Source organism: Pristis pectinata, chromosome 2 (assembly GCF_009764475.1).
Source record: "Pristis pectinata isolate sPriPec2 chromosome 2, sPriPec2.1.pri, whole genome shotgun sequence".
Classification (NCBI taxonomy): Eukaryota; Metazoa; Chordata; class Chondrichthyes; order Rhinopristiformes; family Pristidae; genus Pristis; species Pristis pectinata.
In genome coordinates, this window is record NC_067406.1 from 9,873,863 (window position 1) to 9,888,347 (window position 14,485).

Below are 14,485 nucleotides of genomic sequence, written 5' to 3' on the forward strand. Positions count from 1 at the left end.
GTATAGCAAGTAGAGCAGGGGGCTCAGCACGGAGCCTTGAGGTGCACCTGAGTTGATGATCATCAAAGAGGAGATGTTGTTACCAATCCTCACTGACTGAGGTCTGTTGATGAGGAAGTTGAGTATCCAGTTGCAGAGGGAGGTACAGAGGCCCAGGTCTTGAAACTTGATGATGAGTTTGGATGATTGTGTTGAAACCCAAGCTGTAGTCAATGAACAACAGCCTGACATATGAGTTCTTGTTGTCCAGATGGTCCTGAGCAGTGTGAAGAGCCAGAGAAATTGCATCTGCTGTTGAGGCGGTAGGCAAACTGGAGAGGATCCAGGTCATCTCTGAGGCAGCAGTTGATTGGTTATGGCACAACCTCTCGAAGCACTTCATTACAGTTGATGGAAGTGCTACCAGACGGTAGTCATTGAGGCAGGTCACCACGTTCTTCTTGGGCACTGGTACAATAGATGCCTTTCTGAAGCAGGTGGGAACCTTGGATCACAGAAGCGAGAGGTTGAAAATGTCTGCGATTACTCCAGCCAGATGGTCCACACAGATATTTAGTACTCGACCAGTTATGCCATCTGGATCACCTAGACGTCAGCCTCAAAGACTGAAAGTACAGGGTCCTCCAGATATATGGGGCTTGTGTGGGTGTGTCATAGTTCTATGTACTTGTGCATGTGACAAACTCAATTTTGACTTTGAGATATTTGTTGATCACTGATGATTAGATGATCACTGATACTTTAGTTGAGATCTTAAATTCTAAATTAGCCGTTAATAATGAATTGCTGATCTGTCATGCTAATCCAACCCTGGCATTTTATTCTTCCATTGTATGTTTTCCATGCTTTTCACATCCACACACTTGCTAATATTGCAATAAAATCTTGGTGTTGCAATCTCAAAATGAAAAGCCAATACTAAGATTCATCATTTACTGTATTAGTTTATGGGAAGGAAATGAATTTTATAAAAATATAGCTAGAAAATTCTTGGTAATGTGACCCATTTATTGGTCTTGTGTGGTAAGGAGGTACATTATTTTTAGGTTGCTATTTACACAAGCCCATCAATATTAGCACATGATGTGTGAATTGCTATGAGTGCATTGGCATCAACCCACTGAAGCGTTGCAATGTCATGACAACAATATAAAAAGAACAATGCAAAGAAAAATTTCACACCCAACACAATACTGACTTAACCTCTCGATTACCTCCTATCTTTACTCCACAAACATCTCTAATTTAATGACCAATTATATTAGCTTTTCCTAGTTATAGCAATCCATTAATTGGTGCTTCAATGGAAAACCTCCTCCAGTTTCTCAAAGTTAAATCTGTTCTCTCTGGCAACGCTGAAGCAGAAAGAAACAAACTATTCAGAACCTTGTTGTTGTATTTGATCCCAGGGTGAGTTTCTAACCACATAAAATTGCTTAATAATGTTGCTTAACCTCAGTTATTTAATCTAATTCTTTCCTGCCTCTGTTATTTGAAGCCCTAATCTGTTCCTGTATTATCTCTAAATGTGACAATTCTAAGGCACTCATGGCTGGCCTCAAGTGTACATGCAACATAAATTTCAGCTCTCTAAAACTCTACTGCTCAATTCCTACTTTGCATCATGTCCATTCACCATGCTCCTGTGATGACTGACCTAAGTTGGTTCCCATTAAACAAATCCTTCATTGCGGCCCAGTGGTATAGCTAGCGGAGCTGCTGAGTTACGGCTCCAGTGACCCAGGTTCACTCCTGACCTCTGCTACTGAGTGTGTGGAATTTGTACATTCTCCCTATGACAACATAAGCTTTCATTAGATGTTCCCATTTCCTCCCACATCCTGTAGACCTATTGGCAGTTTGATTGGCTGCTGACAATTACCCCGAGTGCAGGCAATTGATGGGAGAACTGGGGTGAATTAATGAGCACATGAGAGAGAATGAATGGCAGGGAAATTAGCTGGGGATGTGATTGCAATAAAATCTTGGTGTTGCAATCTCAAAATGAAAAGCCAATACTAAGATTCATCATTTAATGTACTAGTTTATGGGAAGGAAATGAATTTTATAAAAATATAGCTAGAAAATTCTTGGTAATGCATTATGTCAAAGGGCCTCCTTAGTCATTATGAAATCGTATAAAATAGGGTATAGAGAGATGGACCTCTATAATATCTTCTGTCCTGTAAGTGTCATAGTAATCCAGCAGGAAACAGACCCTTTAGCCCAACTTGTCCATGCTGGTCAAGTTGCCTAACTGAGGTAGCCCCATTTGCCCATGCTTTGGCCCATAGCCCTCTAAAATTTGTGTTCTTATTTCGGCTGTTTACACATTCCTGGTTTCAATCAGTCTGTTATTAACTAGCACAGCTTCATTTGCCAAAACTAGAATTTCCTCATTTTCATCACTCTGTGTCCTACCTATTTCATCTTGTTTTTGGTATCTATATCTCCTTGTGTGTCTTGCTGTGGTGGCCTTGGCATTTCTGTGTTGAAGGCTTCATATAAATGCAACACATTATTAACTTGTTTCCTTTCTTAATCCCTTGTCATAGGAGAACATTTTTTCAGTGTTCTTCATAATCTATGCACAGTTCATTATGTAAAATGTATTTTAATGTGTTTATCAGTTACACTCACAACAGATCATTTTAAGAACATAAGGCGACAAGAAATAGGAGCTAGATGAAGCCATCTGGCCCCTTAAAACTGCTCCGCCAATCAATAATATTTTGGGTGAACTGATCTTTGGCCTCAACTTATTTTTGCCTATTTCTCCATAAACCTTCATTCTTTTGTAGTCCAAAAATTCACAGCGCTTGGGGGAAAGAATGTTCCTCATCACATGCTTATGAAAGTTATCCTCTTTTCTTGAAACAAAAGTAGGGAAGTCTTTCTGCAAGTGCACAGTGCTACAGTGAGGAGTGCATACCTTGAGTACTACGTATGGTTTTTGGTCTCCTTATATGGTTGTGTTGAGTACAGATTATTGGATAAAATGGCTTTTCTTCATTCCATTCTTTGATGTTATCGGTTTCATCGCAGTAGACTCTCGCGCTCTCCCTCTAATGGATTGAAGGAAGGATGATGATTTTAAGTGGTTAATCTTTTCATTGGTGGGGGAATCCTGAACCAGAGAACATAGTTTTGAGGTTAGGGACCAGTTATTTAAAGTGAGGTGCGTAGGAACTTCTCACAGAGGGTGGTGAATCTCTAAAATTCTTTATCCTGGACGATTGTGGAGGAGCTAGATTACAGGAAATATTTAAAGAGGAAATAGATAATTTTTTCAAAAATTGGGGAATTGATGGTTATGGGGATCTGGCACAGAAGAGAAGATGCCTGGGACAGATCAGCCATGATCAGATTGAACAGTGGGGCAGGATTGAGGGGCCAATATTTTTGTGTTTAGGTGCAGTCAGATTTCATCAGAAGCATGAAGGGAATGAAGAAAACTACGAATTGAATCTTTGGAAAGACTTCATACAGGATTGGGAATGACTGGATGAAAAATCTATTAATTTGGGTATTTTTTTGATCAGTCTCCAATGAATACAGGTTAGAGTTGGAGATATTGGTATTGGTTTATTATTGTCACTTGTACCGAGGTAAAGTGAAAAACTTGTCTTGCATACCGATCGTACAGGTCAATTCATTACATAGTGCAGTTACACTGAGTTAGTACAGAGTGTATTGATGTAGTGCAGGTAAAAACAATAACAGTACAGAGTAGTAGCAATCATTTTAAAATTGTAGAGGTTAAACATTGGCAGTAAAGAAGAGTGAGGTTGCTGTATTTTGTCAGGTTTAGGCTTGAGGGTGTGCTTGTCTCCACACGCTCTGCTCTTGAAGGTGAATCCTCATTCAACCAAGTTGTTACTCTCTGTGTATGCAAGTTGAGTGTCTAAGTTATCTGTCTCTAATCCGATCTACACTGATCATCCGAAACACTTGAAATGACAGGCTGCTGGATAGCAATGTCTTCAAATATGGAAGACATTTAAGAACTCAGAACATAAGAAGTAGGAATAGGAATACACCACCCAGCCCATCATTAAGATAATATCTTCTAGTCCAGTGCCATTTTCAAATACTAGCCCCATCTCCCTTGATTCCCTGCAAAATAAGGGGCCAGCCATTTGAAACTGAGGTGCATAGAAAGAAGGTGGTGAATCTCCGGAATTCTCTGCTCTTAAGGGTGATGGAGGCCAGAACATCACACATTTAAGATGGAGATGGATAAATATTTGGTAGATCAAGGAACTAAGGGTTATGGGGAACTGGCACAGAAGAGGAGTTGAGGCCAGCATTGATCAGCCATGATCATTGAATGGTGAGACAGGCTTGGAGTGCCTCTGGCATTCTGTTCCTATTTTCTTGTGTTGTTGATGAGATCTCTTCTCATTCTTCGAAACTATAGGGAGTGTAGCCCCAGACTACTTGGTGTTTCCTCATACAGAGACCTTGCTCTCCCTGGAAATGTAGCTGTTTGTTTCGTTTGTAGCTATTCTGGCTGAAAGTGGAAGGATTGACCCTGGGAATTTCTTTGACCTCCCAAACCTGTGACCTCTGCTGCCCAGAAGAACAAGAGAGACATGGGGGCACCATCACCTGCAGGTTATTCTCCAGGTCCCAAACTACCCTGGGTCCAAATCCTGGAACTCTTTACTCAACAGTACTTGAGCAGATTCACCTGAAGGGCTTCAGTGGTTCGAGGAGTAGGCTCACCACAAGCAGCCACCAATGATAGAGGAAATTGATCCAGTAAAAATCCTGAGTGAGATTCTGAGTGACAACAGGTGGGCCATTTCCAGGCCCTACTGTTGAGGAGGAAGTTGCGATGAATCTTCACAGAGTGCTGAAACGCACAGAGGGCAGTCAGGAACTTTTTTTTATAAGAGAAGATATCTTTATTAGTCACATGTACATCGAAACACACAGTGAAATGCATCTTTTTTTGCGGAGAGTGTTCTGGGGGCAGCCCACAAGTGACGCCACGCTTCCGGCACCAACATAGCACACCCACAACTTCCTAACCTGTACGTCTTTGGAATGTGGGAGGAAACCAGAGGAAAGCCACGCAAACATGGGGAGAACGTACAAACTCCTTACAGACAGCGGCTGGAATTGAACCCAGGTCGCTGGTGCTGTAATAGCGTTATGCTGACCGCTACACTACCGTGCAGAGTGATGATGATACAAGAGAAAGAGGCCTTATCTAAACTGCACTAAATTGTTGAAGGGTTCACTTAATTGTGTACTTAATAGAAATATTTATCCCTTTCAAGTCTCTTGAAAGTTACCTTTGGGCCAAATTGTTCATACTTATTGCAGGTTGTGTGGAAGAGAACTTAATAAGGTCATCTTCTCAGTCAGTGTTTCCCTACACATTGCAGCACAGAAATCGGGAGCAAGTTGGAGGTCAGGGTGAAGCTAACTGATCTCCAATTTCGGAATTGAATTCGGTACTGAGTTTGGGATGCTCATTCACACTGAGCTTGAGGGACAGCAAACACTTTATATCTGACCCCTTAACTTGACACCAACCATAGTTAGCATCTAAACCACAACCCCTTTCATTTGAGTGGGTAGAAAAGGCAAAAGGAACTCAGCAGGTCAAGCAGCATCTGTGGAGGGAAATAGTCGATGTTTCGGGTTGAGAAGGATCTTGACCGGAAACGTTAACGATCCATTTCCCTCCACAGGTGCTAGCTGACCTGCTGAGTTCCTCCAGCAGCTCGTTTTTGCTCCAGATTCCAGCATCTGCAGTCTCTATTTGTATCAGTTAAAAATGTTTTAAAGTTGTTAAATATTAATGTTTTAATTTTTTTCCCAATTGTTTATATGTTTCTCTGATGATCAAAAACACTTAAAAAGAGTTGAAAAGGCTCTCTTTTTTTAGAGAGCACAAGCTCTCTAAAGTCTCATCAAGGATGTTCTGGTGGGGCCTGAGGGTTATTGCTCACTCCACTTCACAAGATGGCCACAATTTGTCACATGGGGCTACAAGAGATTAATGTGGCTGTGGATCAGGGGGGATACAAGTAAAAGGCATTGACCAACCCAAGAGTAATCTGGCTCTTTGAAACTTGATCCATCACACTTTCAGTTACAGTTAAAATAATCTGGAACACACCAAGTAAAATGATTTTTCCTTGCTTTCCCTTGGATTTTTTGACAATTATCTTTGATCTGTCCTTATCTACATAATCTTGACAAATCTCCAATAAATTTCCCTTTAAGGAGGGAGATCCCTGCTGTTCCGATCTCAAAACACAACAGGAGATCCTCATATTTTATAAAATCTCCTTTGTACCCTCAAGGTGCTGCCATCCTACAGTGCAGGGCCTAGAATTCAACACAGTATTCTAGCTGTGGTCTAACCATTGATTGGTAAAGATTCACGATGACTTCTTTATTATTTTACTTCACACTTCACTCAAGGCCAAAGATCACAGACGTTTTTCTTAACAGCCACCTTTAAAGATTAACGTCTGTGATCTTTAACCACAGCATCCCCGCCAACCCACCCACCCCTTGCAGGACTTTGTGTTTCTGAATCCTCTTAAATGTTCCATTGTTTTCATTACTTCTGCCCATTCCTACCTCCCAAACAAAAAAAGTAAACCTGATAGTCCAGTTCCAATCATTCAGGAATTCTGATAGTTTGGCATCTGGTTTATTCATTAGTTCACAACGTGAGCCAAGGGTTCCAAGTGCAAGTGGGTGTGCAGTCAGTGCTGGGAGTCTGAAGTGTAGCCCAAACTGGAATCGGACTGTGGGTCAGGTGTGTAGTCAGAACCAGGGTTCAAAGTCGAGTTTATTGTCATGTGCCCAAGTACATGTACGCACAGGTGTAATGAAAAATTTACCTGGCAGCAGCATCACAGGCACATAGCATTAGAAACATAACATTCACAAGAAAAACGTACAAGAAAGAACGCAATTAGAACAAAAAAAAAGCAAAGTTAATTGTACTGAGCTAGTGATTAGGGTTGTGCAGGTTGGTTCAAGAATGGTTGAAGGGAAGTAGCTGTTCTTGAACCTGGTGGTGTGGGACTTAAGGAGTCTGTACCTCCTGCTGATGGTAGCTGTGAGAAGATGGCATGGCCCGGATGCTGGGGATCGTTGACGATAGAGATCTTTAATGATAGATGTTGCCTTCTTGAGGCAGCACCTCATATAGACGCTACCGATGGTGGGGTGGGATGTGCCCATGATCTATTGGGCTGAATGCACTACACTCTGCAGCTTCTTGCATTCCTGTGCATTTGAATTGCCGTACCAATGATGCATCAGTCAGGAGCCTGAAGACCCACACTTAATGATTCAGAAACAACTTCTTCCCCTCCGCCATCAGATTTCTGAATGGTCCATGAACCCATGCCTCGTTATTCCTTTTTTTTGCACTATTTATTTAATTTTGTATCTTATAGTAATTTTATGTCTTTGCACTGTACTGCTGCCACTAAATAACAAATTTCACTTAATATGTCAGTGATAATCTGATTCTGATATTTTCAACAGGAATGTGGATAGGTGTGCAGCCAGAGGTGGCATCTGAAGTGTTAGTACATTGCCCGCTCCCTTTAAACCATCGGGTTTACTAACCCTACCCCTAACTTGCTTTTTCAAGAAAATGTATGTTTAGGTATTAATATTAGTTGCAACCAGCAGTCCAAAAAATCTAGTAGTCCGGCACCACCAGAGTCATAATATTATTATTGTACCTTGCTCAGGAGCAAAGTTGATGCTTGCTGAAATTAGTTCTTTTAATTTGGAATTACTCTGTTTAAATGAGGCCATTTCATAATGTTGTATGAATGTTGTATTTTGCTGTCTCTTGTTTTGCAGGAGATAACTGACTGCTGTAGAGCTATACGCACAGAAGGGGGAGCTATAGGGTCTCAGTTGGGGGAGCTGATTCCCATTCCATTGCATTCGGGCATAGGAAGCAACTTTCAAAAAATTTATGAAAACTGCAACCAGAAGTTTAAAGATCACCGCAGGAAAATCATCATTGCAGACTCTTTAGCTGATTCTTCATTTTCTATGGATATTTCTTATGTAATAGACTCTGGGATGGAACAAAAAACTGTAAGTGAACTCTTGCATTCTTCAACACATTATATTTTCTTCATGAAGAAAAACTCCCAGTCCTTGATCTGTTTCTATATACATTGCAAATAATTTTAGTTCCTTTGAGTCCTTGGTTCTGTGGAGGTTTATTTTCACCATTCAGGACTGATACGTTCAGAATTGCTGCTCAGTTTACACCCTGTCCATTCTTTCTATTCAATGAAAAACATAGAAACATAGAAAACCTACAGCACAATAGAGGCCCTTTGGCCCACAAAGTTGTGCCGAACATGTCCCTACCTTAGAAATTACTAGGGTTTCCTATAGCCCTCTATTTTTCTAAGCTCCATGTACCTATCCAAAGTCCACCTCCACCACTGTTGCTGGCAGCCCATTCCACACACGCACCACCCCGAGTAAATAAAAACTTACCCCTGACAACTCCTCTATACCTACTCCCCAGCACCTTAAATCTGAAAAAGATTAGTGTGTCCACTCCCACCTTACTCCCTCCAGGTGCATGAGGTAAAATTAATCCTTGCGTGTCAGATTAGATACAAAGTCCCTGGTTTAAAGTCACTGCACTGGATACTCACAGTAGATGCAAATCCCAACCTCTTGCTTTGTTAGTGTGAACATTTCTCTGTTTCTTCTCTAAGCTATGCAAGGGAGATTGACAGCTTAATTATTCCACCAACTCAGACCACCTGGTTTTGGGAGCGTAGGAACAAAAGTAACTCTTGCCTTGATCGTGTTTGGCAACTTGATGTGGTTGTGACTATTCTGAGACTTAACTGCTTATATCTGTTTTTACCTTAGTAAGACTATGATGAAAAAAATCTAATGTTTAAAATTAACAATTGACTGGTACTATTTGTAAAAGAGTTCCAGTCCTCTGCCATTCTTCAGGTGTAGAAGTCTAATGTTCATCACCTTCTGCCATTTTTAGATAATGGCTCCTGTCCTTCTCTTCCAAACTAGTGAATATAGTATCATAGAGTCATATAGTACGACAGCACAGAAACAGGCCCTTCAGCCCACCTAGTCCATGCCGACCTGGTCTTCTGCCTAGTCCCATCGATCTGCAGCTGAACCATATCCCTCCAAACCCCTCCCATCCATGTACCTATCCAAACTTCTCTTAAAAGTTACAATTGAACCCGCATCTACCACTTCCGCTGGCAGCTCTTTCCACACTCGCACCACCCTCTGAGTGAAGAAATTTGCCCTCAGATTCCCCTCAAATATATCGCCTTTCACTCTAAACCCATGTCCTCTAGTTGCAGTCTCACCCAACCTTAGGGGAAAAAGCCTGCATGCATTCACCCTATCTACACCCCTCATAATTTTGTAGACCTCTGGAACATTCTCCCCTCATTCTCCTGCGCTCCAGGGAATGGTCCCAACCTATTCAACCTTTCCTTATAACTCAGGTCCTCAAGTTCCGGCAACAGCTTTGTATATTTTCTCTGCACTCTTTCAAGCTTATTGATATCTTTCCTGTAGGCAGGTGACCAGAACTGCACACAATACTCTAAATTTGGCCTCATCAATGTTTTGTACAACTTCAAGGTAACATCCCAACTCTGTATTTATGATTTATGAAGGCCAAAGTGCCAAAAGCTCTCTTTACGACCCTGTCTACCTGTGATGCCACTTTCAAGGAAGTATGGATCTGTATTCCCAGGTCCCTTTGTTCTACTGCACACCTCAGTGCCCTACCATTCACTGTGTAATTCTGCCCTGATTTGTCCTCCCAAAGTGCATCACCTCACGCTTGTCTGCATTAAATTCCATCTGCCATTTTTCAGCCCATTTTCCCAGCTGGTCAAGATCACGCTGAAAGCTTTGATAGCCTTCCTCGCTGTCCACTACACCCCCGATCTTGGCGCCATTCGCAAATTTGCTCATCCACAAGTTTACCACATTATCAATGTTGAATCCAATTGATTACTTTATCCGGAATGCCAAGCAACTTGAACTTCTGGATCAGCCTCCCATGTGGGACTTTGTCAAAAGCCTTGCTAAAGTCCATGTAGAAAATGTCCACCACCTTTCCCTCATCGACCTTCTTGGTAACCTGCTCGAAAAACGCTATAAAATTGGTTAGACATGACCTACCACACACAAAACCATGTTGACTATCCCTAATCAGTTCTTGTCTACTTATATCCTGTCCCTTTAGAATACCTCCCAATAATTTACCCACGACTGATGTCAGGCTCACTGGCCTATAATTTCCTGGCTTATTCTTGGAGCCTTTCTTGAACAAGAGAACAACATCAGCTATCCTCCAGTCCTCTGGTACCTCACCTGTGGCTTAGGTTGTTTTAAGTATTTCTGCCTGGGCCCCTGCAATTTCTGCACTAGCCTTCCACAAGGTCCGAGGGCACACCTTGTCAGGCCCTGGGGATTTATCCACCTTCATTCACTTCAAGGCAGCCAGCACCTCCTCTTCCGTAATCCAGATACGGTTCGTGACCTCACGCCTCCATTCTACAGTCTCTGTGTCTGTCTCCAGAGTAAATACGGATGCAAAAAATTCATTTAAGATCTCCCACATCTCTTTCAGCTCCATGCATAGATGACCACACTGATCTTCAAGAGGACCAATTTTGTCCCTTGCTCCCCTTTTGTTAATAACATAACTATAGCAACCCTTGAGATTCTCTTTCACCCTGTCTTTCCTCATGTCCTCGTTTTGCCCTCCTGATTTCTCTCTCAGGTGTTCTCTTGCATTTCTTGTACTCCTCAAGCACCTCATTTGATCATAACTGCCTATACCTCATATGAGTCTCCTTTTTCTTTACCAGGGCCTCAATATCCCTTGATAACAAAGGTTCCCTAAACCTGTTTGCCTTGCCTTTTATTCTAACAGGAACGTACATATTCAGTACTCTCATTTCACTTTTGAAAGCCTCCCACTTACTAAGCATCTCTTTGCTGAAAACAACCTATCCCAATCGACGCCTGCCAGGTCCCTTCTGATGCCGCCAATTTAGAATTGCAACCCTAGGACCAGTCCTATCCTTCTCCATAATTATCTTGAAACTAATGGAATTATGATCACTAGATTCAAAGTGTTCCCCTACACACACTTCTGTCACTTGCCTTGTCTGGTTCCCTAAGAGGAGATCCAGTATTGCACTCTCTCTAGTTGGGACTTCTGTATATTGATTAAGGAAACTTTCCTGAACACATTTGACAAACTCTATCCCATCCAGTTGTGACCTTGCACCTTATTGCACTGCACTTTCTCTGTAGCTGCGACACTTTACTCTGTACTGTTATTGTTTTTACCTGTACTACATCAATGCACTCTGTACTAACCTAATGTAACTGCACTGTGTAATGAATTGACCTGTACGATTGGTTTGTAAGACAAGTTTTTCACTGTACCTCGGTACAAGTGACACTAATAAACCAATACCAATACAGTATGGGAGTCCCAGTCAATGCGTGGGAAAGTTAAAATCATCTACTATCACAACCTTATTTTTCTTGCAACGGTCTGCTATCTCTCTACAAATTTGTTTCTCTAAATCCAGCTGACTATTGGGAGGTCTATAATATAGCCCCATTAACATGGTCATACCTTTCTTATTCCTCAGTTCCACCCATATTGCCTCAGTAGTCGAGCCCTCCAGTGTGTCTTCTCTGAGCACTGCTGTGACATCTTCCCTGATGAGTAATGCCACCCCTTCCCCTTTAATACCTCCCTCTCTATCATGTCTAAAACAACAGAATCCTGGAACATTGAGCTGCCAGTCCTGCCCCTCCTGCAACCAAGTCTCAATAATGGCAACAACATGTGCTGATTCCATGTGCTGATCCATGCTCTAAGTTCACCTGCCTTACCGACAATACTCCTCGCATTGAAATAGCTGCATCTCAGACCATTAGTCCCACCATGCTCATCAACCTGTCGATTTCTGTCTTTGCTCGTAGGCTTAACAGCTACTTTCCCCACAGCCACTCCACTCACGGCCCTGCCACTCTGGTTCCCACCCCCTGCAACTCTCGTTTAAATCCCCCGAGCAACACTAGCAAACCTTCCCACAAGGATATTGGTGCCCCTCCAGTTTAGGTGAAAACTGTCCCATTTGTACTAGTCCCACCTGCCCTAGAAGAGAGCCCAGTGATCCAAAAATCCAAAAAGCACCATCTCCTTAGCCGCGTGTTAAACTGCGCTGTCTTCCTATTTCTTGCCTCACTAGCACGTGGCACGGGGAGCAATCCTGAGATCACCACCCTGCAGGTCCTGTCTTTTAACTTAGCACCTAACTCCCTGAACTCACTTTGCAGGACCTCGTCATCCTTCCTGCCTATGTCATTGGTACTGACGTGGATCACGACTTCTGACTGCTCACCCTCCCCCTTAAGAATGCTGTGGACTTGATCCCAAACGTCTCTGACCCTGGCTTCTGGGAGGCAACATACCATCTGGCAGTCTCATTCTCATCCACAGAATCTCCTATCTGTTCCCCTAACCAATGAATCCCCAATCACTGCTGCACTCCTCATTTTGCAACTGCTCCCCACCCACACCGCCCCCCCACCCTTTCCCTTCTGAGCCTCAGAGCCAGACTCAGTGCCAGAGATCCGGCTTTCCTCTGGTATGTCGTCCCTGCCAACAATATCCAAAACAATATACTTGTTATTGAGGGGAATGGCCACAAGGGTACACTGCACTGACTGCCTATCCCCTTTCCCTCTTCTGATGGTCACCCAGCTACCTGCATCCTGCAGTCTCGGTGTGATTGTAACTCCTGTCTATCATCTCCTCTGTTTTCCGAATGATCCAGAGTTCATCCAGCTCCAGCTCCAGTTCCCGTTCCCGAACATAGTCAATAAGGAGCTGCAGTCAGATGCATTTCTCCCAGGTGTAGTCATCAGGGACACTGGAGGTCTCCCTGACTTCTCACATCCTACAAGAGGAGCATGCCACTGCCCCGACTGCCATTTCACTGCCCTGACTGTGGAATAAGAAAAAAGATCTTTCCTGAACTTCACCATAGCCTCTGCTCACCAAAGCCTCCTGAACCAAAGCCAAATCAATGATAACAACAAAATAAAATAAAAACCTTACTTGTCCTTTGTCTTCCTGTGGCCCCCTTCCCCCTTCTCTTTTCCCTTCCCTGCTCTCATGACCTGCCCATCTCTTTCCCCACCTCCTTCCCTTTATTCCATGGTCTACTGTCGTCTCCTACTGGATTCCTTCTTCTTCAGCCCTTTGTCTCTTCTACCTATCACCGCTCACCTCTTGCTTCTCCACACCCCCCCCCCCCCCCCACCACCACCACCCTCCTACCTTCCCCCCTCACCTGGACTCGCCTATCACCTGCCTGCATGTACTCCTCCCCGACATTCTTATTCTGGCTTCTGCGCTCTTCCTTTCCGGTCCTGATGAAGGGTCTCGACCCGAAACGTTAACTGTTTGTTTCCCTCCATAGATGCTGCCTGACCTGCTGAGTTCCTCCAGCATTTTGTGTGTGTTGCTGTTCTTACCTATGCCTTCTCTTTGAAGCCTTTTTTCCTAAAGAGCTGCTCTCACTCTCCAAACTTGGGCCACTTACTCTGCCTCCACCTCTTCACACCGAAGCCTCTCGAGCCAAAGTCTCAGCTCCCCACTCTAACACTGGCCCTCTCCAACAATGGCTGACTAAATTGGTAAATGAATTTGGTAAATTGATTTATTATTCTCACGTGTACTGAGGTACGGTGAAAAACTTGTCTTGCATACAGTCCATACAGATCAATTCATTACACAGTGCATTGAGGTAGTACAAGGTAAAACGATAACAGAATAAAGTGTCACAGTTACTGAGAAAGTGCAGTGCAGGTAGACAATAAGGTGCAAAGCCATAACAAGGTTCCAATTGGTTTGTGTCGCTGTTTATACTTCATTCATGTTGCATCCCTCCTTATTGAGCTGGAAGCTTGGAGGAGCTACAGAGCTTACTAGTTCAAGGAAAGCAAATTGCACATGCACAGCTGCAGAAAGGGGGTCTAAAACTAGAGGACGTAGGTTTAAGATGAGAGGGGAAGGATTTAAAGGGGACATAAGGGGCAAGCTTTCCACACAGGTGGTGGAGGGGACATGGCACAACCTGCCAGAGGAAGTGGTAGAGGCGGGTACACTTGCACCGTTTAAAAGACCTTCGGAAAGGGTGGTGGATAGGAAATATTTAGAGGAATATGTGCCAGGTCAGGTGGGCAACTTAGTTGGCATGGACTTGTTTCCATGCTGTATAACTCTATATGACCATGACTAAGTGTGATTAAAGTTGATACCTGTTCTCATGGAATTGTGGCAATACCAAGTGAGGCCATTCAGCCCATCGTCTATGCCAGCATTTTTATTACTTAATTTAATATTTTCCTTTAAAGCTTTCTAAACTCTTCT

General features: G+C 43.0%; 1 protein-coding gene across 1 annotated transcript in view; it reads left to right on the plus strand.

The window, feature by feature from the left end:
• LOC127567523 (putative pre-mRNA-splicing factor ATP-dependent RNA helicase DHX32) overlaps positions 1-14,485 on the plus strand; it is a 93,517-nt gene that overhangs the window by 50,903 nt on the left and 28,129 nt on the right. Inside the window, exon 5 of the mRNA XM_052010519.1 lies at positions 7,855-8,097. Within this exon, the coding sequence (XP_051866479.1) occupies positions 7,855-8,097 (243 nt within the window). The remainder of the gene's footprint in view (positions 1-7,854; positions 8,098-14,485) is intronic.